This window comes from Mus musculus, chromosome 12, assembly GCF_000001635.26.
Source record: "Mus musculus strain C57BL/6J chromosome 12, GRCm38.p6 C57BL/6J".
NCBI lineage: Eukaryota > Metazoa > Chordata > Mammalia > Rodentia > Muridae > Mus > Mus musculus.
Genome location: NC_000078.6, coordinates 108,631,072 through 108,656,970, shown reverse-complemented (window position 1 = coordinate 108,656,970; position 25,899 = coordinate 108,631,072). Strand labels below are relative to the sequence as shown.

The window sequence follows — 25,899 nt, the reverse complement described above, 5'->3', positions numbered from 1 at the left end:
ATTTCTGATAGGTACTGCATTCTAGATGGGAAATTGAGGCTCAGGTCGTGCCCAAGGTCAGATGGGCTATCAGCAATTGCAGGGCTGCTCCCCTGTGAATTCAAACTCACACCATTGTTGCAGGGACTGGAACTCAGGCTCATGGGGGGAAAAGTATTCTTCGTATGCCAAAAGGAAGAGTCCTAAGCTCTAAATATGGTAGTCTGTTTCTCAGAAGTGTTGGTGGGCCCTGTACTATACCTACTTCGAAGGTCTGCACAGTCTTCATTAGCAAGAACCAAAAGGGAAAAGATGCCTTGCACCTGCCTGCTTCCCAAAGCACCACTCTGACCGCAGACTCCAGGAAGAAATGGCATCTCAGACCCAGACTGGCTGGGATAGGAGGAGAATGCTTGGTTGTGGACCTAGCTTTAATCTATTCTATATAAGCCTCACTCAGGATTGGGGTTAGTTCTGTTACCTACAAAATGCAAACTTGAGGCAGGAAAACATAAGGAATAGTTTAGGATCCTATGACCCTAGCTGGTTTTGGTTTCCACCTCTCTTACGATAATGCACCTGGCAGCCTAGCTCTTTTACCTGCATGCACCATGCACGTAGCTCTCTCTGAACAATGCACCTCAGAACCTCTTCAGATCCCCACCTTGCGTGATATCAGACTATGTGTACCTCCTCTCTAAACAGTAGACATTTCTCTGCCATGCAGTTATTGAATTTGGATTTTTTTCTGTACAAGTGCATTCCTAATGTATCCAGGTAGATAGGTAGGAAGAACAAAAGAGCTGACCTGTCGTGAACTGGTTTTGACTATATAAAGCAAAACTGTCTATAAACTTTTAAGGAGAACCCCATATTTCCTATCTTATGCCAACGTATATTGGGTATGCATATCATATCATTGCAATTAGATTCACAATGAGAGACATGCACAGTAGAAAGTGATTGTGACCTAGTCTATAAATCAAAACAAAACCACCTAAACTACACCCCTTAGTAGCCACTTCCTCCTCTTCCTGAACCCCATAAGAGGGAGCCTCAGAAAATGAATGGGGTCAAGTGCTCCCTCATGCTCATGTGGCCTATTGTCAGTCTTGACAGTGTATTCCTGCATGTTCTATGTACAATGCCCTCCCCGGAACCTCCTCAGACCTTTAAAATGCACCTTGGCTTTGCTCTCTCTCTCTCTCTCTCTCTCTCTCTCTCTCTCTCGGGGTGCTAGGTTCTCCTCCTCCTCCTTCTCCTCCTCCTCCTCTTCTTCTTCTTCTTTTTTTTTTTTTTTTTGCAAATCTGTGTGATTTTCAGTTGTTTTGCTAAGAGGCCTTGAACGTGACTACTGATAATAAACTTGTGGCTTCAAGACACCTCAGGCTCCTTCTCCAGTTCCAACTCTGCAGACCCCATCTGGGGTTGGAAATGTCAGCTGAATTCAGCTTTAGGGGAAGGAGGCAAAGTCCTACCATGTAGGCACCTTGCTTCAAGTGCCGTCCTAGTTCTGCGCTCCTGGAATAACATTATTACAAGATGTCTGTGGTGAGCCTGGAGAGAACGCTGGCCGTGGGAACAGAGTAGCTCAGGGGGAGGGAGTAGCACTTAAGGCCATCTCCCTGGCACACGGCATCCTACACAACAGTCAGGTGACATAACCACCAGCAGCACACGCCATTACAACCATTTGCAGATGCAGCAACATGCTCAAAACAGAACCTGAGGCAAGGATGCTCTTCCTCCCATGCTCTTCTCCCCTGATCAAGGCTCTCTCTCACCCTGTTCATTTTCCTTACAAAGTCAAATCAATGGCTCGGATCAAATGCTTGCCATGCTTTCTCCCCGAGACTTGGCTTTCCCCATTGTGAGATGTCTGAGTGACGATGAAATGAAATCGCAGACATGGAACAAGGGAGGAGTCTGATTTCACATTGCTCCTAGGTCAAGCAGCTCTCCAGCCTAAGAACTGAAGCCCTTCTCCATAACCAACATTTTGAAATGTCTTGTATTACCCTGAAATGCAATTCAGGAATTATATAACTGCTCTACATAGATCAGAAAACCCAGGATAGCACTTTAAGTGTTCAGGAAAGGGAGGCAGAGAAGTGATCTATAAGAAGTGTCCATCATGTATGTAAAAGTCCAGACACACCTACAAGAGACAGAATCAGAGAGCTGCTTGCACTTGTCCACGGACTCTGAGGAAATGTGGTTGCCACAGATAGATTTGTTACAGGGGAGCCGTCTGGATATCTAAAATATCACAGCTACAACACTGGAGACTGGGTTTTCCAAAACAGAACAACTCTCAGTAAAGTTACAAACAGAATCAAGCCTAGTTTCCCTTTGATGTGTACCATAGTTATAATCCTAGAAAATTTAGTATACTCTAGAACTGTTTAAAACATACTTTTTTCTTAAAAAAGAGTTAAGTTTTAGCTCAGAAAATTCAAAATATGTTTTCTAGCTGCATGCTGCACTGTGCTTAGCAGGTGTGGCTTGTCCACAAAAAATACCTTTGTTTCCATGCTTTCCTGGTGGAACAATCTTTATCTACACCAACCCTGCCTTTTCAGAGTCCAGAACACCAATGGAGATAAAACAAACAAACAACAAAAGCCCCCTGAACTCTGCAGTGCAGCTGGGTTAGAACCCTGCCTCCTGCCTCCAGAACTCTGGAATTGCTGGGCTCTTCCTACAGACTCAAGTGAGTTAAAGAGTGTCTCCCTACTACTGGAGGGTAAATCTGAGGTGGAGAGGGAAACTGAGCAGAACAGAGTGAGGAAGAACAACACTCAACACCTCTCTGGGTGGGGGCTGAGCCAACCAACAGTGCAGGCAAAAGACAGGTCACTTCCTGGAGGTGGTGTCAGCACAAGGCAGACACCTGACTCCAAAGCCCTCCTTATTCTCCTGCAAGGGACCTGAATGATGGCAGGAGGCAGCCTCACCAGACCAAGAAATACACTTCCTTGACCCCTGGAAGCACAGCTGCAAAATCACAGGACTTCAAAGCAGAAAACCTAACGGTGGCACAGGATGGCTCATTTGAATGTGAAGCAACTCTCCACACCTGCATTTGTAGGCAGGGACACTGAGGCCTAGGAACCTGCAGGAAGTTGTTCAAGGGTCCCTTGGCTGGAATGAAGCAAACCAGAGCTCAAACCCAACAGAGCGACTCCAAGCCTAGTCCACAGCCACCGCGCTGTGCTCCACTGTGGTTAAGTCAGGTTCCTGCTGATATCTGAGGCCAGCAAGACACCCTTGACGGGAAGGCCTCTGTCCTCCCTCAAAGCTGCTGCAATAAGGCCGTGAGCAGGTTGCTGTTCGGCTCGGGTGCTGTTGCTTGTCCCCACCCCAGGTCTTACTGTGTCCAAGCTGCCACCCTGCCAGTTTCAGCTAGCTGCTGTGCACCTGGCCCCAGGCCCCAGACACTGTTGTTTGCCCTTTGGCCAGCGCTACTGCTGTGGTCTCCCATACAGCCCAATGGGCAGCTCCCTGTTTCCCTTTGTACTCACCAAGTACTTGGCACTCACTGCAGACCACTACAGTCAGCTAGATAGTAATCTGTGAACTCTAAACCCTAAAGCGCTGAGAGCTTAGGACTCCGTTTACTTCCCAGCCAGTTTCCTGCCAGGCGTCTGTTCTGGTACATGGAGGTGGGACGGGCAACATAAAGTATGCCTCACTGAGGGCTGCAGGAGCACTTCACTACAGACCTGCTTTCACAAATGGCACATCACTCCCTCTTAGTCATGACGCTGAACCTCAAGACAAGTACTAGGCTCCAAATCATGTCAACAGTGAAGTAGCCATGTCAGCCAGCCAGAGCTGGGACACAGAACAAGAGAGTCTCAGCATCCAGGAAAGATAAAACCCTGCTTACCTCCTTCTTGGGAATTCATGATGTTCAGGGCAAAGAGCATGGCATTGGAGAATGTGGTTGCTTCTTCCTTACTTGCAAAGTTTAAGCCATAGACCTGACGGGCATCTCGCCACTGATGGAAGGTGGGTGTTGCCTGATTGTACTTCAGCCCTTTAACAATTGAATAATTGATCACAACCTGGAGGAGAAAATAAATAAAATGTAAGTGAGCTGCAGGGAACTGGCATGGGGCAAAGACACCGTATCCTTTCAGCCACAGGGTGGGGGTGGGTGAGGACCACAGAAGGGAAAGGGTGATCGGACCATTTCAGACCACACTGAATGGTTGCAAAACTTATTTCATTTAGTGAGCTCTGAGCTGGGGGTCAGGATCCCTGGCTGAGTTCTGGTCCAGACCTTGTCTCTTGGCTAGCTGTACCACTTAGGGGATCAATGCAGTTTCCTGTGGCTCAGTTTCTCCAGTAATATGGAAGATCTAATGCTGCCTTACCGACCTTGTGGGGATTCTGAAAGGATCTCCCAAAGCCAGCTATTTTATCTATAGCTCCTAGATATGAAGCTCCTTAAAGTAACAGTCTTCTGCAATTTGGTCTCAGTTTCCCACAGCCCTCAACAAGAGTGTTGAGAAGTCATAAAAACAAGTTCTAGTTTCAAGGCTGACTTGTGGAAATTAATGTACTACACAGACATATAGCCTCATTACTGTCTTTGTTATTAGTCAACCAATAGACATCACAGCGTGTGAGATGCAATGTCAAGCCAGGCAGGGAAAGAGAAGGCAGACACTCTCATCAGCAGTCTGCTGGCCTCTAGATGTTTACTCTTCTAGACACTGAAGAGTGAGTTCAGGCTCTCTAGTAAGTGCCGCTCCCTGAAGTCAACGGTAGCCTGATACTACTCTGGGCTGTAGCTGTCACTCTGCTGTGTGACCCTCCACCTATGAGTCGTCTTGCCCTTGGCGTGGGAAGAATATGGCAATGGATGGTTGCTCTCCTCAACTGCTCTGACTGCTGTGCTACGGAATCAGGAAAGGTCAGAACAGCAGTTGTGGACAGTATCTAGAACAGCAGCATCCTAGGGTCCTATCCTGTGCAAGATGGTTCTGGGCCCACCTACAATGGACTAAAGTGAGATAAGCCGTTGGACACACATGCACTAAGCCAGGAGAAGAGAGGACTCATTTCACAACTTACACAGCAACAGGCGGGGACCTTGGCTGATATCTGATACAGGTTCCCGAGCAGGAGCAGATTTCATGTGTGCTGATAAACAGAAGACCCAAGCTAGCAGTTGACAAAGGGCTTGAGCTTTTGTGCAGTGTATGTATGAGATGGACTGCCAATCTTCCATCTATAGTTTTGATGAACATTAAGAAACCAGAGCAATGCTAGGCATGGTGGTACTCGCCTACAATCCCAGCACTGGGTAAGCAGAGGCAGGGGGATCTCTCTGAGTTTGAGGCCAGCCTGGTCTACAAAGCAAGTCCAGGATAGCCAGTGCTATTATACAAAGAAACTGTCTTGAAAAACAAGTGCAAAAAAGAAATCAAAGCAAACTAAAGAGAAAGCTGTGAGAGCTGTGTCAGCTGGACGTGAAGCTGCTAGAGATGGAGCAAATCAAGACTCCCTGGAGAGGTGCTCAGAGGAAGTGAGACTTCCGCATCTGTGAGGTGAGATGCTTGGCTCTCAGAGGGGACTCAGGGTACAAGAATCAAGAGGAATGGAATATCCATGCCAGGTACAGGAACAGGGTGGACAGCAGAGAACTGCAAAGAACTCAGGTGGATCTGAGGAAATATTTTTACACAGTGGGGAATGGGGGCCAGGGAAACCCAGTGACTTACAAAGTTACACAGTAAGCTAACGGGCAAGCTGGAGTTAGAGGCGGAGTCTGCAGAGAGGATTACACGCTTCGGCTCACTGCCAGCAGAACGAGCTGACAGTGTGCTCTCATTTCTGCTGGGCTAGTTCTGTCTGCACAGCACCCTACTGGAGGAAGTTTGTCACTAGAGGTGGGCTTGAGGTTTCAGAAGCTCAAGCCAGGCCCAGTGTCACTCTTTTTCTGCTGCCTGCCGATCTAAATGTAGAATTCTTGGCTTGTTCAGCATGCCTGCCTATGTGCCACCATGATGATAACGGATTAAATTCTGAAACTGTAAGCCAGCCCCAATTCAGTGTTTCCCTTATGAAGAGTTACTGTGGCCATGGTGTCTTTCACAACAATAGGAACCCTAACTAAGACACGGTACTGTACAGCTATTGGCTGCAGTTTCCATAACATCAACCAGGTCAGGCCGGTTAACAATGCCTACGAGAATCCCCGTGTTTTCGTTTCTGTCTGCTGTTCACACGCTACTTGGAGGCATGATCAGAATCAGGCAGGCTTCGCAATTAGTCTATTTCCTGAAATCTTTAGATTGGTTCATTTCTGCTTTATATATTTGGAAAGTACATTGTTAGATACATTTAAATTTAGGGCTGCTGTGACTTCTCTTTTAGTGGAGCCTCTTCTTAAAAAGGTCAGTCTCTTTTCTACTTTGGAATGCTTGCTGCCTGTCGTGTCTGACATACATACCAGCTACCAGCTTTTCTAGTCAGGTTTAGTGTAAAGATAACCCCCTAGTATTCAGCAGGACTGATTTATCCTTTCAAAGGATAAGCTTATTTTAAATGGGGCACTTTCCACATAGGAGCCATAATCACACCGCTGTCTAATTTTGGAGAGTGTGGGAGTATATGGGAGTGCCTTTCCTGATTTTTTTGTTTGTTTGTTTGTTTCTAAAGCCCTTGAAACATCAAATATTGTCTAACATGGTTTTGAGGCTTCTGAGTAGAAATAATGTAATGGTTTTTTACAGAGAAAAATATTGTGATAGAGAACAATCTTCTTGGCCCTTATGCTATGGCTAGGATCTAAAAAAAACAATGTAAGTTGGTAAAGACTCTGAGATCCAAATAGATCTCCATCTAATGACAGAATAACCTTCCCAGAATCTTACCTACACCCCAGCTTCCCTCATGGGCTCAACAGTATGCTGTGGTTAGTCTGTTTTCATTACTATAATGAGGCACAAAAGCAGACTAACTTTATAAAGAAATCTATTCATTTCACAGCACTGGAAGTTCCGGAGTGACCAAATGGCTGCAGCAGTGCTCAGTGGTAGCACACCTGCCTAGCATGCATGCAGCTTTTGCTTAGCATACATGGGGTGCTGAATGAGATCTCCAGCCTCAGTTCTAGATTAAAAAAAAAAAAAGCAGCCACTTTGGGATCCCCACTGACTCAGGAACAATGCCTTCATGTCAAAGACTTCACCGAGGGGAAGGAGCACCTCTAAGAGCCGCATGAGTTACCTCAGAGCTACAGTCCTAAAGTGTGTTTGTCTCTTCTTCCTAACAGGGACAAAGGCTCTGAAATGTACTCGGGCTGCTTTGGCCAATGCAGACACCTGTCCAATGGGCAATCCCTACACCTGAACTCCAAGTTTCTCTTCACATTGTTAGCTTGCTGCCACAGGCTTCAGAGACAACAGGAAACCTAGCATTCTCTTAGCCAACCTGACCACAAAGCTGTCAGAAAACACCATTTAAGGAGAGGTGTTTTATTTTATCATCACTGTTACTGTTGTTGCTTTATATGTATGGGTGTTTTGCCTGCAGGTATGTCTAAACACCATGTATGTCTATGAGTACCTGGTATCTGAAGAAACCAGAAGATACTGGATGCCCTGGAATTGTACTTATGGACACTTGTACGTTGCTATGTGGGTGCTGGGAATTGTCCTCTGGAAAGACAGCCTCTTAATTACTGAGCCATCTCAGGTGTTGTTATAAACAATGAAACCACAGATCTTCTAGCCTTACTGTTCTGAATCCTGGTCAGTCCTCCCAAAGGCAACAGGGTGGGCAGCACGGGGCACTTAGGAAGGCACGATGGATAGCACGTTCCTTTGCACTACTTTGCCTTGGTTACGTGTGACATGAACAGGCAGGAGATATTACTTATACCCAGGCACACTAACTACATACTACTTCAGCTGATCTGTCCAGGCTGTATGTTAGGGAGCGATAACACAACCCTCCAGCCGTCTCAGGGCTGGGGGCAAACTCAAAATCTCAATAGCAAGTTCTAACAGAACTGCAGTGAAAGATCCATGCTGCACGTTTTTCTTTTTTCTCTTTTTGTGCTCGGCACACATATCTGTATGCATGTATGCATGTAAGTGTTTAGGCAGAGGCTGATGCCAAGTGCCTTCCTCAACTGTGCACGGCTGAGTACTTTTATCTATCTACAGAGCCATCTCCCTAGCCCACACCGACTATACTTTTCAAAGCCTTCTCACAATTATTTTATTCTGATCTGACAGGATATTTTATCTTACTTTATATTTTATTAGTCCCTGCATTCTGATCTGACACAGTGGAGCAGAAAGGTGTAGCTTACTGTTTGCATATGACATGGGAAATGACTCTCAGAAAAGATAGTTTGCTTTCGGTCTCACGCTTTGGCTCTCAGGCTCTCTCCCGGATGCTGAAGTGTCTGGGCCTCTTTTCCCCAAGCACGCACTGGCAGGCTGGCAGCTCAGGGGTACGTTGCTGACTGCAGAGCTGGGTTACCTGCTGGTCCTGTAGCTTGACCCCGACCACTCTGAAGGTGCTGCTGGCAGTGTTGTGGTAGATGTTGATCCGGCTGAATCCCTGCTGGCCAGGCTTGATCGGTACCCACTTCTTACTGGTGTCATCGTAGACCATCACGGAGGCCCGCGCTTGGCAGATACTCTGTTCACTTCAGAAAGAGCAAGAAAACACAGGGTCACACTTGGCTAAGGTGGATAGACACTGGCCCTGTCCTCAAACAGAGGTCAAAGGCACCATGAACTTGCTGCCACAGCGGGACTGCTCTGTAAAAGCAGTGATGAGTTTGTCCTCCCACCAAAGGGCATCTGCCAACACCCCACAGCTTGGGAGACTCATGGCTTGGCTTTGCAGGGAGGTGTGCTTGAGGAAAAAGGAATTCTTACTAGTTGATTCTTAGAAACCCTGTGTTACATAATACAATGCATCTAAGCACTGTTGCCTCACACACAGCTTCAAGTAGCCACCAATTACCCCCATTTGATGAGGCAATACTGTCTGAGACACTGGGGAGGAGCCCCAGGAGTTTACCTAGGTACCAGAGATGGGGTTTCAAATGTCAAGCCAGTTCTAACTCCAGAGTACACCACACAGAGGTTTTCTTTGCAGCATCCAACAAAATGTTCAATTTATATCCAGTGTCAAGGCATGAGAAATGCCATGTTGACAATGAGGAGGTTAGGTGACCTCAAGAACTGAGCAACTGTCGCTCACACACACTGGTTCTAGGCTACAGACACCTGGCAAAACAAGGCCACCTGTTTAGAATATGTCGGAAAACCAAGGACTCAACTGGAGCCTTCCCTCTGCAGAGGTCAAATGTCACCACTAAAACGAACACACTACACTGGCCAGCTATTTAGTTTTCAGAGCCCAAGAATCTTGAATACAGTCTTAGTGTTAAGTAAGGATTCCCAAGGCTGACCACAGGAAAGTGACAGTGCTTAGAAAGGAGGCCACACTAGACCAGTGTGGACCACAGGTGGACTGAGACAGAATCTCCACTTTAGAGAGTAATAATGAAGAAGCAAAGTGGCAGTGTTGGGTAATCATAACAGCCAAACCAAGCAGAAAGGAAATGTCACACTGTGTGTATTTTATCATAAGAAGGGCAGGGAACCAAAATATTTGGAAAAAGCCTTGTCCCCAGCACAGACATGGTGCTTTTAAAGGATTAATCAGTCCTCTTGGAAAGGCATGTGGCCAATTCACCCTGAGTACTGAGGGCTGAGCTCAAGACCTCCTCAGAACTTGTGGTCTAGGATATATGTCGGATAGGTTTTCCGACAAATTCTAAACAGGTGACCTTGTTACCTTTGGTAGAGTACATCCAGCAAGTGCCTATTAAGTGCTCAATAGAGACTCTCAGAGCTGAAAAGAGCCCTAGATGATGCAACCCAATTCTCTATTGGGTTCAATAAAGCAGCCCTGACAACATATAGCAAACTCTGAATAACTGAGCATTGAGGCCTCTCTAAAGAGGTCAGTTGGATGACTGATGTAGACACGCTCTTCTTGGTCTTAGTACATTCTAGTTTTCCAGTCATAGCTTGTTTTCTGAACAGCCCATAGCAACCCATCAGACCACTCAAACTGAGCATGTGTTAACTGTAGCATAGATGCCCATGAGTCAAAGAACAGATGGATAGGGCAGTGGTTGCTGTAGGGAGCTTACAGACAGGAGTCAGACAAAGAACTACACACACCTCACCTGGCTAGGAGAGCTCTGGGGAAGCAGGGGATCTTGGGAAGAAAACAGTTTGGGATTAAAGATGATGGTCTTAAATTCTTAGACAAAGCAGATGTAGAAGTCTAGGCAGAGGAGACAGGCAGCCCAGACAGGGGCAAAGGCAAGAACCACACAGTATGCAGAGAGCTGCAGACCACCCCCCTCCCCAAAGTAGATGCAATGTGTCTGGGGTATCACACATTATTCAGAGGTTGTAAGAAGAGAGATAAAAGAAATACATTTTAGTTATTGTAATGATAGTCACAGGTTTCCCCCTCCCCCGCTGTTGTTTTTAACACTGTGGGTTCAATTTAAACCTGTGGTTAACCAAAAGCCTGTTTTCATCCCCATTTGAATAGTACTTTTCTTTCTTTCTTTCACTTTTTGTGACTAGTAAGCCTAAATGGAAGAAGATATACATTCCCCTTTTGCCATTTATATTGCCAGTGTGGGAGAGAGGAGTAAGATCTTGACTGCTATGTAGCTGTCACTGCTGCTGGGTTCTAGCCGTTCAGCTGCCCAGAACTGATGGAATGGCCCTGCTCAGGCCCAATATGGTGGCTTGACAGTTTCTAACAAAACAGCTAGCCCATTCTGACCTGAAGGTTTGTTTCATCTGGTCAACAAGTCCATGTAACTCAGGGGCTTCCTAGGAAGGAGGGCATTCCCTATGGAAACGGGAACAGTTCAGGCACACCAACGTGAGGTAGTCACTCTAGTGGCAGCTCATGTTTTAGAAATGTAGTCTTTCACTCAGAGGATACACCTAATAAACACTGCTGGGCTGGCCCTCACTCCTAGCTGCTCCCCTGCAGCGCCTTTCTTCCAGGAAGCTGATGGTCTGTTCTCCCTCTCCACCCAGTCCCCACTCTCCAAGCTGCCAGTGGAGCTGGCTGGCTTCTGTTCCTGAGAATAAATGGACCCTTAGTCTCCAAAATCATTTAGCCGCTCCTGGAGACTCAAATGCTGCTGTCTTTAGTTTTGAAACCTGCCCTGACCGACTCTCCTGGTTCTCTATGACAGTTCTGGTACTTCTGGAGTGTTTTAGCCTCCTTCATAGTTTTGAATTGACTACATTTCTCTTTTATCAGGTCCTTTAGCTGGGGCCAAGGAAATGCCTGAGGTGTCTAGAGGCCTCTGAAATCAATTGTAAAGGCGACTGACTGTATGTGAAGTATGCCTTGATTATGCTTCAAATGAGTCTCTATTGCAAGTGGATTTTAAAGTTTACCTTAAATTTTGCTACTTCTGATTTCTTCTGTCACTCCATGGCCACAGCTCTCAAAACTGTATGCATTGCAAAAACTAGCAAGGTACTTATTATCAAACAAGTACCCAGATCTCCTTATGTGGTTCTGGCTCAGTGTGAATTTCAGATGGAGACTCCATCTCTACATGATTATAGATTCTGGTGCCAACAATCCTAGAAGGAGTCTCCTCATGGTCCTCACCATGGCTAGGGTTCATGGTGATTACCAGAGATCCTGGGTTAATAAAGCTCTCATCCAGACACTGTATTTCAGACTACTGGTAATACCTCAGGTACCTCAAAAATCGACAGGCTCAAACAGAAAACCTTTGCAATGCTTCCTACTATAAGAAGTGCCAGCCATCCCACCTCCAGGCCATGCCTGATCTGTGAGAGTCATTTTCGATGCTCACCTCTTCAAGCCCCGCCCTCTATGGCTACTAGGCCAGCTGTTGTGTTTCCTAAACATATTGCCGGTCTCTTGCCCTCTGGTCTCCTGGCTTGCTAGTGTTTGAAGCCTATATCATTATCATCTATACCTCTACAACATCATAATGGCTTCCTGCCTACTTTCCTATCTTTGGGTTCCAGTGTCTGGAGTCTCAATATCCCTTAATGAGGCCAGAAAAAGACTTCAAAGGCAGATGGGCCTGCCTCTTCAAGCCTCACTGGGAGCCTGACCACCCCACAGAGGCTATAATGACCTCAGACAGAGTGCTCATCTGTGGTTCGTTCTCCTTACCTACTGCTCTCCTTCCTCTTTCCTCACTTCCCTGGTGGTTACTCTGAGGAATTAAGATGTACATCTTGTCACCATGTAAGTAAGGCACAACCTGGGCTCCTGGAAGGCCCTCAGAACTCTTCACATTCCACCCTCCCAACAAGTCCCCAGCTGAGCCCCAACCCCATCTAGTCTGGTGGAAATATGGCTCCTAACAGGTACTGTTTCTGTGGCCTCGCTAGCTCAGTTTATTCTGTTTTGCCTACGGGACTCTTTCCAGCTGAACTGACAAGTACTTCCCACTAATCTGTAAAGAATTTAGATACCTTTCTTTGTAGACAGGGTCTTGATATGTACCTCTGGCTGGTCTGGAACTCACTATATAGACCATATTGGCTTTGAACTTTAGAGACCACTAGCCTCTGCCTGCGGGGATTAAAGATGTGTGCCACCATGTGTGGGGTGTTAAAGTCTTAAGTCCAAGTGTGAGATGATCCTTTTCTGAGCTCTCTATTGCATCTCCAGCCTACCTAGGTGGTTTTCTAAAAGCTACTCTACCAACTGTCTCATTTTAGGTCCCTCTGTTGGGCAATGTCTCCATACAGGTTCTCCTAGTGCTGATCTAAAAAGTAGGCCACAGTTCCATTCCCACCTTGGAAGGTCCAGGATGACAGGGTGGATTCCTGGGCATTTCCCTTCTCAATGTCCTGGAACTGATGTTGCCCTGTCTAGCACACTTCAGTGAGAAGGCTAGGCTGTGTCTCATGGTAAAGTAGAGCTTGGCAGAAGAAGCGTCCCACAACATTTGGGCCTTTAAAATGACTTCACTGTTACTCAGGTAATTATGAATATTATTGCTCAAGATGTGTTCTCCTTACATCCAGAGGTCTGATTCAAAGCTTAGGTAAAGGGCAACTGCCTACTCCTACTCACCCGACTAGTGCTAAGAGTAAAGCATGCTGCTTTGAACATCTGTCTGTCCTGAGGAATATGATCCAGGAAAAGAGGTTTTGCCTATAAAACAGCACTACAGTGACCAACGGAGACATACAATGAAGCCCATGGCCCCTGGAGGTGTGTTTCTGCATCTGGCCCTACTGCAAGGTTATGTGTGCTTCTGATACTTAATGGCTCCTAACAGGCACTGTTTTCATAAAGGCTATTTAGAGCTTATGTGTCCTGAGACTGAACACTTCTGGAGGTCAGAACTTGTCTGAACCACTCTATATTCACCCAACATACACCAGTGCCTTCAACTCCGAAATTAGTGAGTGATGGGGTGTGTGGTGAACTATGTCCCAAGTCAAGAAATTGGACCAGACTCCAAGGCAGTACATAAAGCCCCAACAACTTGTTTGCTTTCAACATATAGCACCAAAAGTGATTCCTAAAAGGAGCTGAGACCATCATTAAAGAAGCCCCCCCCCACACACACACAGCTGGGAGCAAGGCAGCCCCTCACTAGAGCCTACAAGGTAGCTCCAGGATGAAGGGGTGGCTCCTGCTCATCTACTGGATTTCAGAAAAGAAACCATGGGTAAAGCAAATGGTCTTTGCTGACTTCCATCTTCTTTGAGAAACTATCACATGCTAGTATGGTAGACCACTTGAGGGGCACTCAAAATCACTGATTTGAAGTCATCATTGCATTTCCTCCCACTTCCCACTGAAATGTACAGAGTTCATGGGGGAAAGGTCACCGCATGGGAGTCCATCTGGAGGCTTCTTCCAGCCTTCCTCACTGGCCTCATCACTCCCACGCTCCACCTGCTCTGTTCCCACCCTTCTCCTCTAGCTGCCTCCTCCAAGGTCTTGCCCTTTCTCATCCTCAAAGCTTGGCTCTTTTATGATGAAAAAGCATGCACATGTGCCAGAGAACATATATATGGACAAATGTTGAAGAAAGTCAGAAAGCCAACCCTAGCCCCAACTAGCTTACCATTCTACCAACGTAGTGTCAGGACAGACCCAAATCAATGATGGGTTACTAATGGGCTGTGACAAGGATTGCTTAAACCTTAAAGCTAAACCTGCCCCTCAAACCTAAACTTAAGGATAGTTCCTGAAGGACAAACATGAGGGTCACTAGACCTCTTTACTTGTTCCTTTCCTAATGTGGGCAAAATCAACAAATCTCTTTGTTTTTCCACTACTATCTCTAACTGATATACTCAGGTGAATCTAGCTTATCAGAGGACCCAACTCTAAGGTCTCTAGAACCAGGGTAAGAAGGGGTCCATTTAATGCTGCCCAAGGGATCACAGAGGCTGCTGTGAGGGAGAAGCAAAGCCTTTCAAGAAGAGAGAATGAGCCAACCACGAAGGGAAGAGGGGCAGTGCTGGGCACACACAGCCCCTTCCACTAGGGTACACGGCTTTCCAACCTTCCTACAGGGGAATGAGGAAGTCTGCACTATATTACCATGTCACAGCTCAGCAACTGAGAACCACCTGGAGTCAGAGTAACTGACTGGCTCCATACTGTAGTAGCTTGTTTTCCAGGAGGGCAGATAGGCTTGCTGCAGGAGAATGCCTGCCCAAGTCTATGCTGATGTGTAGGAGTCCCTCCGCTCTACTACTGACCTCACTGTTGCCATGTGATATGCTTTTCTGCTCTCCTGAGCAAAGGGAAATTCCTCACCTCCAAGTTCTCCTTGTTGTTGAAGCTGCTCTTTAAACTGTCAAATCTACAGAGATACGCAGTACATGCAACTCTCCCTCTCATTTAGACTGTCCAAGGTTCTAAGTTTACATTTCTTTAAAACAGACATACTAGCTAGGATATAGCTCAAGGGCAAAGCACTTACCTATAATATATGAGGCCCTAGATTCGATTCCCAGCACAATAAAACAAATGTTCTAACATATAATTTAGGACACACACACCCACATTTTTTTTCTAATACAGAGTCCATACTTTTTTCCAAAAAAGTTTTTGGCAATTTTGGACCCAGGATCTACTCATAGCTCCTTAACATATGGCTGCTGGCTGTGCTGTTTGCTTACTCTAAACTAGGGTATTAGGCTATTTCTTTTTCACTGCTAATGAATTATGTTTGTGAAGAACTTGAGCCCAATCATGTAGGCTGCCCCTGTTCTTTTTTCTACGTGGTTAGAACGGTGGGCCTCCATCCCGAACCCAAGTGCACATAATGCTAAACTGCCTTCTGTTTGAAGCATGTCCTCACAAGAGACAGCAGGATCCTGGTCTTCTCTTGGTTGTTTTCATACTTCCTCATGTGCAACATGAATGGTTCCGCCACAGTGAGCGACTCTGTAGAAGCCCAAAGTAACAGAATCCTGGACTATGAACTAAATATATATTTTTTTCTAAGTTAATTACATCAAGTATTTTGTAGTAATGAAATGGTGAGCATTTAACAGTACTGGAAGTTAAAGTATGTTTTAAAACCAATGTCAAGTATTTCTGGAAAGTTCCACTGTGAACTTAGGAAGCAAGAGTAATAAAGTCTTGGTATCATCATAAATGCAGTTTTGACTCAGCCCGAGAAAGGTCAATCTCCTTGCCACATTTAGTAGTTCACTAACCTACAGAAATAAAAAAACAAGGAACTAGATAGCCACACAGTTCTGTGCAAACACAAAGTGCTACTGCCTGAGTAACCTTTATCACAAATAAAGGCTTTGGGCAACTCAGCCTACAATTTTATGTTAAACCCAAGCATCTTCTTTTCCATCCAGACTGCTGAAGGCTCACACTGGGAGGCCACAGGCAATCTAGATGTTTGCTTTTTTTATCTGAGGCTACTATCCTAAATGTGTACAGTGGTCTTCACTTCTCTCTGAAGACTTGAGGATTCTCAAAACAAAACAAAACAAAAACAAAAACAAAAAACAAAACCAACTGTTAAGGAAATCTTATATTCTTAGGCTCACAGTATTTCCTATAACATCTCAAAGCCACCAACTTATCCCATTGCTTGGAGAGCCATCCCATAGGCCATGTGGACGTCAGGCTACGCATGCCTCAGAAGCATTCAGAAAGTCCGATGTGCTCCAGGACAGCTGTGTTGTTAGATCTCTGGCTCTGAGGGTAGCCTTGGAATGAGAATGGCTCATTTCAGTTAACATTCCCAATCCTTAGCACACCCCTTTGGCTCAGTTCAACCAACATCTAAGTAACTGCACTGTCATTAGGCACAGGGACAGACAGAACTGAGCAACACACAAACATCTTGCTCTGAAGCAGGTCTAGGCTGGTGGGCAGTTCTTGCCATGGGGGTGCAAAACTTGCTAAGGAGGGCAGAGCTAGTGACAGTGTGGAAGGATGGATATTGTAAACACTGTAGTAGGTCTTGGTTCTTACAATTTGAGCTACAACTGAAAGGACACACATGGCACAAGAGACCTGGTTCTAATCCCAGCTGTAACAAGGACCTGAAGCTGTGACATGGAGCAAGCACCTTAAGAGCGCTGTCTTGTTTGGGGGAAAGCAAGTCGACAGCTCCCATGGCGACTACATGCGAGGCACGCAGCCCCGCCCGGCTGGGAGAGCGCTTGTCATTAGCACTGGCACAGGGTGGCTACTGGATGTCTCTTCCAGCGACTCAATTACCAGGGTAGCCACTGGGCTTGACCAGTTCTCCCACAGTTTCTACTTGGTCCCTGAGGAACATGATGTCCTGTTGTGAGTGACCAGGAGCTTCAGGCCATTAGACTACTGGGGACGAAAGATGGCAAACACTTCAGAAGCTCTCTTGGGCAAGGCATGGCTTCAGATCCTGGGGAATCACTCCCAGAAGAGTCACTATGAGGTCTTTGAGGCTTGCTTGGTCACAAGTTTCTGGGACAGATGACCTTGAATGAGATCCCAGAGCGCTCTCTAAGACTGAGGGTGCCTCAGAATGTGCAAGATTTCACACATCTTCACGCACAGAATATCTGTAGGCCCTTGAGAGCAATAGAGATGACTGGCTGCAGCCAGTATCAATTGCACAGGGCCACTATTTCTTCCCCACTTAGAGTAACCACAACATCTGACACCATAGGAAGCTCCATTGAGCAGCAGCAATGGTAGCCAAGCATCTCCAAGCACAGAGGATCAAAAAGAAATTGAACATAGAGATTAAACGTTTGAGTTCCCAGGCATGGTCTTAAGCTTTGGGAAAACACTAGGGAATTACAGGACCACATCCCTGCTGTCTTGGAACTGGTAATCCAGCTGGAGTGGAAAGGAAAGACAAATAGTCAACAAAACATGAATGAATTAGATAGTATGTCAGGAGAAAATGAGTGCTTGAGAGAAAAACCCTACATGGTAAAGAAGCTGAGTAACTAGGGAAGTGAACTGGCTCATACTGGAAGAAGAGATCATCAATTACTCATTCTCATTGTATCCCGTGGCTGCACTGTGATATTGGCTAATCAATTCCTGCTTGTCAGCTTGCGCAAGAAACATTTTGGGGGGTGTATGCTGTACAGGGTTCAAAGCCTACAGTTCCTCCTAGTTCTGTCTGTGTCAAGCCCTGTTCCCTAGGAACCACCACCCACCTACATCACACCAGACCCCACGCTTTCTTTCACCCACATGGGTGTACTAGGAAGTCCTTCAGGCTACCCCTCCCACATCCTTACTGTATCTGGCTACCTCTCTCCTCCTTGCCCCTGAACTCCACCACCAGTCTACTGCCTCTGATCTGGATGGCTGAAGCAGCTTCCAAAGAAGACTTTCTGCCTCCATTCTTGTCCTAGTGGCAACTATTACCCACAGTGGTCAGTGGGAATGTTCTTAGTGTGCTCAGGCTGCAGCTAGCTGTCTTTCCCTCCAAAGTTGCTCATAACTTGGAAAGTAAAATCAAACGGTTTGTGTACACTGACAGACTTCAGGAACTATGTCCTTGGCCCTCATTTTCTTCCATTTTCCCAGTCACATGACTTGGTCCTCTCTATTTTTTTCTGACTCTCCAGTGTACCAAACTGTTCCCACCTCAGGGCATTTGCTGTCTCTCTTTGCCACAATAGTTTTCAGTTCTAAATTTTATATCTGTCTCATGTAAGCATTGTGGTTTTAAAGAAAATGTTCCGAGGACTGATGATGGCCCAGCATTCTCTCCCCACCTCTCCAGCTGTTCTTTCTCTAGCTCTCCTTGGTAATTTCTCAACTGCTGCCTGCCCTTCCCCTAGAAGAACTGTCTCTCCAGCAGCTCCAGCAGCCCAGGCTGACTGACTGACCTCTGAGATAGCTCTTTGAAAGAAATCCTTCCTGTGCTTCAGAATTCTCTAAGAGGCCACTTCTCAGTGTGCCTATGTTATTTAGGGTTTGAGAGAGGATTTCACTAAATTGCTCAATCTGTGGACCAGGTTGGCCTCAAACTCCCAACAACCTTCTCACATCAGCCTTCCAAGTGCTGGGACTACGGGAGTGTGATTCCCCACATATTACCTGTGTCGACGGTCCTATACAGAGTGTGTCCCCATCCTGCTATAGCTCTTATTCCTCCCCTGTCCGAGGCTGGAGGTCAATTCTTCCTCCAGGACAGCACAGGGTTCACAGGCTCATACCCCAGGCTTGGATCTCACACACTCACTCACTGGTTGTGCTTCTGGCCAAGTCCTTTCACCTTCTCTTAGTTTATTTCTCACTGACACAGAAATGTATTTGTGAATAATGTTCACAAAGGAGTCCAGGAATACTGTCCCCTAGTCTGTGACCCTGGTGTGTGGACAACTTCTAGGTTCAGGCAACAGCAGATGTTTAAGAGGCACTTCCCCTAATTCCTTTAGAATCCCTTAGAAAGAATTCAATTGTCATGAATTCCTACAAGGACATGCACTGTGCCATAGGAGGAAGATAGTGGACACTACACACACTCAGGCAGCATGCCCCTCACTTAGACGAGGGCACCGTCCTCTCTCTAGAGGGACTGTCTACATGGGCAGAATCTTTGTATTTCTCTGGGTATGGGGGTGCTTGCTTTGCCTTCATGTGATGCTCCTGTATATGATCCATCTTTAGGCCATTTTCCTTTCACTCCGTCATCAACCTCTTTTAGAAGCTCAGTTGCTGAGGCTGCGGCTGGGGGAGCTCCATTCCCCATATTTGTTCTTGTCAGCACCGCTGTGAGGCAGTGTCCTGTGTTGTGATAAGGGTGCAGGAAAATTCAGCTCCTTGTCTCTGACGAGGTGCTAGAGAAAGGTTTCCTGGTTCAGAAGTGGCCTTGGTGACAGGAAGCCCTCTGTAGCCCTACCATGGTTGTCAGGGTAAATGGGGAGTCTAGATGCTATCGTGTCTTACATGGACAGTCACAGTGTCAGGGCATTAGCCTGTTTGTTCTGACAAGCACACATAACCTTGTTGAGGAAGGGACACACAATTCCCTGGCTTTCTTCTTACTTTGGCTACTAACTTACTGCAGACAAATCTTGTCCATCTCTAGTCTCCAGAGCTAGAATTGGGACTTCAAACCCTGTCACTCACAATGCTATGATACAAAGGGCTTCTTTTCAGCACGAATAAGGGGTGCATAAGGAACACAGTGACTCTGCTGAAGTGGAAAGTCAAAGGCCTAAAGTCCCGCTGCCCTGGGCCTACAGTCACTGTAGGAAGCTTCCCAGTTGCAACTTCTCCAATGTCTAAGGGTTGAGAGACCTTTAAGAAATCTTAGTGCCTCCTTCCCATTTCCTTCTGGTGCTATTTTCTACCCTAGTAAGCTTCCTCAGCTTTTACAATATAATGTACAACTGAAAATATCATACATCTGAACAGAAGCATTTTGGTTTTCACAGCTCCATGCACAAATCCCCTGAAGCTATAGAAAAACTAAACACACACAGACACAGACACAGACACACACACAGACACAGACACACACACAGACACACACACACACACACACACACACACACACACACACACACACACACACACACACACACACACACAGCAGGAATAAAATCACCAAAACTCCAGCACCAAATCAGTGTTCTCTGGCCTAGCTGGGCTGCAGTTGCTCAGCAGACTGAATAGGAGGGGCAGCCATGTTCCCTGGCTGCTTACGCTGTCTTCGCTTTCTCATTCATTCCAGTAAACTCACTGCAAAGTGTGTCTCAAGTGTCTGGATGAGGCAGCATGGGGAAGCTCCAGGTCTGGTCCCTCCTCAACCAGGTAGGCTCTGGGTAAGTCCCATAGCCTTTCAGAGCCTCGGCATCCTCAGCCACAAGGCAGACGCAGTCATACCTTCCTCATCCATCCAAGAAAGGCAAAGGGAGACAGCTGGTGAAGTAGCACTTTCCAGACAAAGTGGGGGATTATTATTTTATGCGAAGACACAAGACTATAATAATTTAATCAAATAAAAGTCCCAAATCTTGGAGGTTAATCTTACCACAACCTTTCATGTAGTTACAGGAACGGAACACTCACTGTTTGGATGGCCACTCAGAGTACAGCCTGGTTTTCAGGTGACTAGCACTCAACAATACTCAACATCATCTATGGGACGAGCAGCCAAAGAGGGACAAGTCTCTCCACAGGTCACGGTGCATGCAGCTTCTGTTTTCTAAAGGAAACTAGGCCTCATCTTGGTCCGGAGGCACTGCTCAAAAGCCTTGCCCTACCACCCCCCCTCTGAGTAATAAACTCTCCCTCAGAGTTCAGAATCCCCTCTATTCTCTAAGGTAGGTGGTCAATTCTGAGTAAGTCTTTCTGACTCAGTGACTCAAGGTCACTGGCATCTACACGTATAGGACAGGTCTGAGAAGAGCAGAAGGGACTGAGGTTACTTAGAATTTTGGCAAGTCCTTTGCCCTATGGCTCTGGATGTCCCCATCACTGGTATCCACAAGGACCAGAGAGGACCTCTAGAGAAGCCTCAACACCAAAAGCCTAGGTTTCCTCTGCCCATCCTGGGTTCCAGTACTCACCCCGGGACCATGACTGAATGAAGTCTGCACGGGAACCCTGAGGAGAGTCCTGTGCTCTGAATCTGAAGACCACAAACCCTCTGAAGACAGCTAGGATTTAGACTCTTCTTAAAAACCAAACAGGAAAAGGAAGCTGAACCAGAGACAAAGGGGAAACAAACCCAAGTGAAAAACTGAAACCTAGGTAGAAAATAGCGAAAGAAGAAGCTAACAGCATAGGGCCCCACCAGTGTGGGTGGCTGAGATCTGCTGCCTAGGCCCGAGACTGGCAACCTCAAGCTCCCCAGTTTCCTGTTGAATGAAAAAGAAAGAAACAAAGAGAGAGAGAGAGAGAGAGAGAGAGAGAGAGAGAGAGAGAGAAGAGAAGAGAAGAGAAGAGAAGAGAAGAGAAGAGAAGAGAAGAGAAGAGAAGAGAAGAGAAGAGAAGAGAAGAGAGAGAGCTGTTTCTAAGGGGTTGAGCATCTTAATTATAAGGAAATCCACAGGCAGAGATAAAGGCATCTAGAAGAGTCTAGAGTGACCATGATCAGCAAACTGAACTAGGCAATGTGAGGAGAGGGGGGAAGGGCAGATAGACAAGAGGTTGGGTAACGAGATAGCTGACCTTATTCTGGGAAGGGGAGCCCAACCCCTGGGCTGGAGAACCCAAGGTGAGGGCCAAAGTGCCAGCCAAGATGATTCTGTGGCAGGTACTGGGGAAGCTGAGCAAGCCCGTCATATAGTGTCTGCTTTGATATGTTAAACAATTAGACACTTTAGTTTGCCCTTTGTCCCAGGTTTGAGACCTAATACTTGTAGGACCACAAAGTTGGCCAAGAGCTGGAGACCAGGCTGTGGTGCTGGCTCCACCAGTTGGTCCCATGAACTAGGCTAGGTCAGAAGCACCTCAGGATCTAGACCCAGTTTTCCACTTGACAGAGCAGGCTCAGCCCAGATGACTTCCTACAGGATCCTAGGAGAGGGCTGTTAGACTCAGAAGGTCCTGGCTGGTTCTCAGACCAAGGGCCTGGATGGTGTGTACACCTGGAACAGACTCTATATTTGAACCTAGGGTAAAATTAGCATTTTCTCAGGAAACACTGCTTTCTTATGGGATACCACTATCTGAAAGAACACTGCAGAAACATGGGAAGGCAGCTTTGTCAGCTATTCAGTGATCATGGCCTCATTTCTCTAACACAGGGTGACTCTGTTGCCGATTCCCATGGGTTTCCACAAAGATAGATTCTTCATGTCTTCTTAACTTGGCAGAGAACTCACTAAAAGTTGCACACGGTGCTAGAAACCAGAAACCAAGATTTGGAAAGAAGGGCAGGCCTCGTCTTTAGAAGGCTTTTACAGTTTTACAGCTAGGTGCAAGAGCGCACCTGCAAGGCCAGCACTTGGAGGGTCTTGGGTTTGAGACCAACCAAGGCTGCAGAGTGAGATCCTATGAAGCAGGAAAGGAGGACTGGGGCACAGTGAAGAATGGATCTGTTAGCAAGTAGATACATTCAAATGTCATTGTTGCAAAGGTGGGAGATAGCTGTGTGAAGGACATAATGGGTTTGTTCTAACTGGGGAGATGAATGACCTTTGAGTGTTGAACATGCATTTTCAGAGGTAGTAAAGATCTGTACTTCCTGTCAAGCAAGTGTCAGCTGCAAACCATGTTTGTGACTTGTGGTTTTGGTTTTAGCTGGTTGGAGTATTTGCTATTTTCCCTTGTGAATTTTTCTTTGTAACTGTGGATTATTTGGAAGTATGTTATTTAATTTTGTTTCAGAATCTACGGTATTTTCTTGCTTTGTTGCTATTGACTACTGTGGTCAGAATATATGCTTTTAGTATGACTTTTGTGTTTCTTGGTATGAACACAATTCTTTTACTTGCACAGAGACATCTAGGGCCCAGTATGTAGCTCAGTTTGATGAAGATACCGTGGTCGGTCACAGAGAGGAAGTGTGTTTCCTACAACGTCTGTTAGGTCAAGGTGGTTAATAGGTGCAGAACTTCTATGTCCTCACTATTTTCTCTAAACATTTCATCAATTGTTGAAAGGCCTTGAAAATCTCTAGGAGACTTAAGCATCTTCAGTTCTGTTAATACCTATATTTTCTACAATTTGGAGTTTTTATTAAGAACACTTTCTATTCTATAGTCTTTATTGTTACGACTATAACAATTTACCACAAATGTAGTGGCTTACAACAATAAAAATGCATTATCTCATAATTACACTAACAGTAGGTGAGAAGTCCACCGGGATCGGATTTCAACATGGATCTCCCTAGGTTAAATTAAGACGGTGGAAACGGTACACTCCGCTCTGGAGGCTCTGCAGAAGAGTTAGCCCCTTCCCTTCCCTCTCCTACACAGTACCCACATTCCTTGGTCCATGGCTCCCTCCATTTTGAAAGCATGCAATCCATCATTCTGACCCCTCTTCTAAAGTGACCTTTCCTTCTGGCCATGCTTAAGGCAAAATCTGCTTTTGCTTTCTCTTGGGATTTTGTTTGTTTGTTTTGTTTTTTGTTTTGTTTTGTTTACTTTTCTTTTCAGCTGTCCTTAAGCCCTATGTAGCTGAGAATCACCTTGAACCCCTGAACCTCCTTTCTCTACTTCCTGAGTGTGAGGATGATAACATGAACCACCAAGCCCAGCCCAGCATGTTCTTTAGGTTCATATGCATGTACCTACATGTGCATGCATACATGTATGTGCACATGTATACGAGGCAGAGGGCGATACTGGGAGTCTTCTTTAATCACCCTCCACTTCAGCCTGAGACAGGCCTCCTGGAGCTTTCCTGATCCTGCCACACACTGCCTGGCTTCAGTGGGCTGGACCCCTGGTGTGAGCCATCCTTGTTCTCTTACCATCCTACCTTGAACCTCCAGCTGGAGATGTAGCCTGATCTTCCTGGATCAGAGTTCTTCTGTCCTTAAAGGCAGAGCCAGGGAAACACTTCCATAGGCATTTATCCATCAGGGAACCCCTGTAGACACACTTACTTCAGGTTCTCTGGTCAAATGAATTTGCAAATTCAGAAGTTAGAGCTTTGGATGGCTCAGGTCTTCTCCTCAGGGAACCTTCCATATCATCCCTATAAAATAGGAGGTTCCTATCTAGTAACTACAGCTGCATTTGCACCCCTGTATCTATAACTTCAGCTTGCTCATAGCTCCTTCCTCCACAAATGTACATGCTGATATTTTGTTTCACTTGCTGCTCTCACTGTCTACCTCAACAGGAGCCAGTGGAAAGGCACTGCCACAGGTTGAGTGGCTCTGCTGCCTTGAAATGTCCTTTGTAGTTAAGGCTAATCTCAAACTCACAAAGATCCATTTGCTTCTACCTCCTGAATTCTAAAATTACAGGCCTAGCAAGCTCACTACTTTTGAATTGAGCCTCATTCAAGGTCTAAGGACATGGGCAGAATACAGACATACATTCTCCCCAGAATATCACAAGAACGGACTCTAGCTCAGGTCCTGACAAAGTCCTTGTTCGGCTCTGAAACTTTATGAGCCAGGCGATCTTAGTTTTGAGACAAGGTCCTCTCTGACCCTGGAACTCATCATTGGCCAGGATGGTTGGTCAGTGAGCTGCAGGGGTCTGTGACACCTCCTTAACCCCTGAAGTGGGCTTACAGATGCATACTGCCACACCCACCCTTTATATGGATGCCAGAGATCTGGACAATTCAGATCCTACATGCATGGCAGGTACTATATCGACTGAGCCATGGTGCGGGCCTGCAGTTCTTTCAGGTTTTGGTCTTCTGGGCTCCACCAGATGCCCACTAAGTTCAGTTTATAATATTCTGGGGCTTCTTTAGTCTAGAGCGCTACATTCTGAATTCTCATTCCTCACACAAGCCAGTTTCAAAAGCCTACAAACCATGTGGTCAGGTTTATCCCAGGAATGGCCTCACTTCTGAGTGCCAGGTTTTTGTGTTGGTTACTCGTGTTGTTGCTGTGACAAAACCCCTAACAGGAGCAACCCAAGGAAGGGTTTGTCTGGCTAATGGTCTAAGAAGGGATCAGTCCAGGTGTAGTGGTACACAACTTTAATCCTGGTACTTAGGAGGCAGGTAGGTGGATCTGTGAGTTCAAGGTCAGCTGGTCCACAGAATGAGACCCTGCCAAACAAATGAACAAACAAAGGGAGAAAGTCTTTTACGACAGGAAATGGCAGACCAGTATTAGGAACCTGGTCATACTGTGCCACCTGTCAAAGAGTAGAAAACAGACAGGAAGTGGGGCCAGGGGATAAAACCTCATGGCCTACCTCCAGTGATCCACTTCCACCTAGTGAGGCGCTACCTCTTAAAGTTTCTATGACTCTCTCAAACAGGACTATCAGCTGAAGACCACAGGTCCTAACATACTAGCCTGTGGGAGATATGTCACAGTCAAACTGTGGTGGGTCTCTTAGCTCAGGTTGAGCTGACAGCCCCACATGCTGCCACCCTGCACGGCTCTGACACCACCCTTCCTTGCTTAGCTCTGCAGAGGGCAATCTGAGCTGGCTTCTAGGAGTGCTCTCACATGCACAGACAGCCACTAGGCAACAGCTCCAAAGAGGGAAGCCCTTTAAACAGAACTCAGTTGTCTCTGCTCAGACCTGCTTCCTCTTTTTCTAGTTCTTACTAAGCCTAACTCTATGTGACCTGGAATTTCAGGATCTGCCTCCTGTGAACCAGTTAGCTTAAGTTCCACCTTCTTCCCTAAAATAGAAAAGCAAACAGAGGCAGAGGCCTCTAGCCACTGTAGGGCTTATCATGATATTTCTTCTCAAGAGTCAGAGTCCTATACACTGTCTGACGCCT

The 25,899-nt window shown here is 46.2% G+C and overlaps 1 protein-coding gene across 8 annotated transcripts in view; it reads right to left on the bottom strand.

Moving 5' to 3' along the window:
• The window catches only part of Evl (Ena-vasodilator stimulated phosphoprotein), a 133,836-nt gene that overhangs the window by 31,546 nt on the left and 76,391 nt on the right, over window positions 1–25,899 (bottom strand). For 5 of the 8 annotated variants that reach the window (XM_006515470.2, XM_030246555.1, NM_001163394.1 and 2 more), the window contains 2 exons: window positions 8,488–8,656; window positions 3,872–4,049 (listed from right to left, as the gene is read on the bottom strand). In XM_006515470.2, the coding sequence (XP_006515533.1) occupies window positions 3,872–4,049; window positions 8,488–8,656 (347 nt within the window). Of the gene's footprint in view, window positions 1–3,871; window positions 4,050–8,487; window positions 8,657–20,586; window positions 20,723–21,086; window positions 21,268–25,899 lie in introns of those variants that run through there. The other 3 variants (XM_006515471.2, XM_030246556.1, NM_001163396.2) reach the window with 2 other exon arrangements.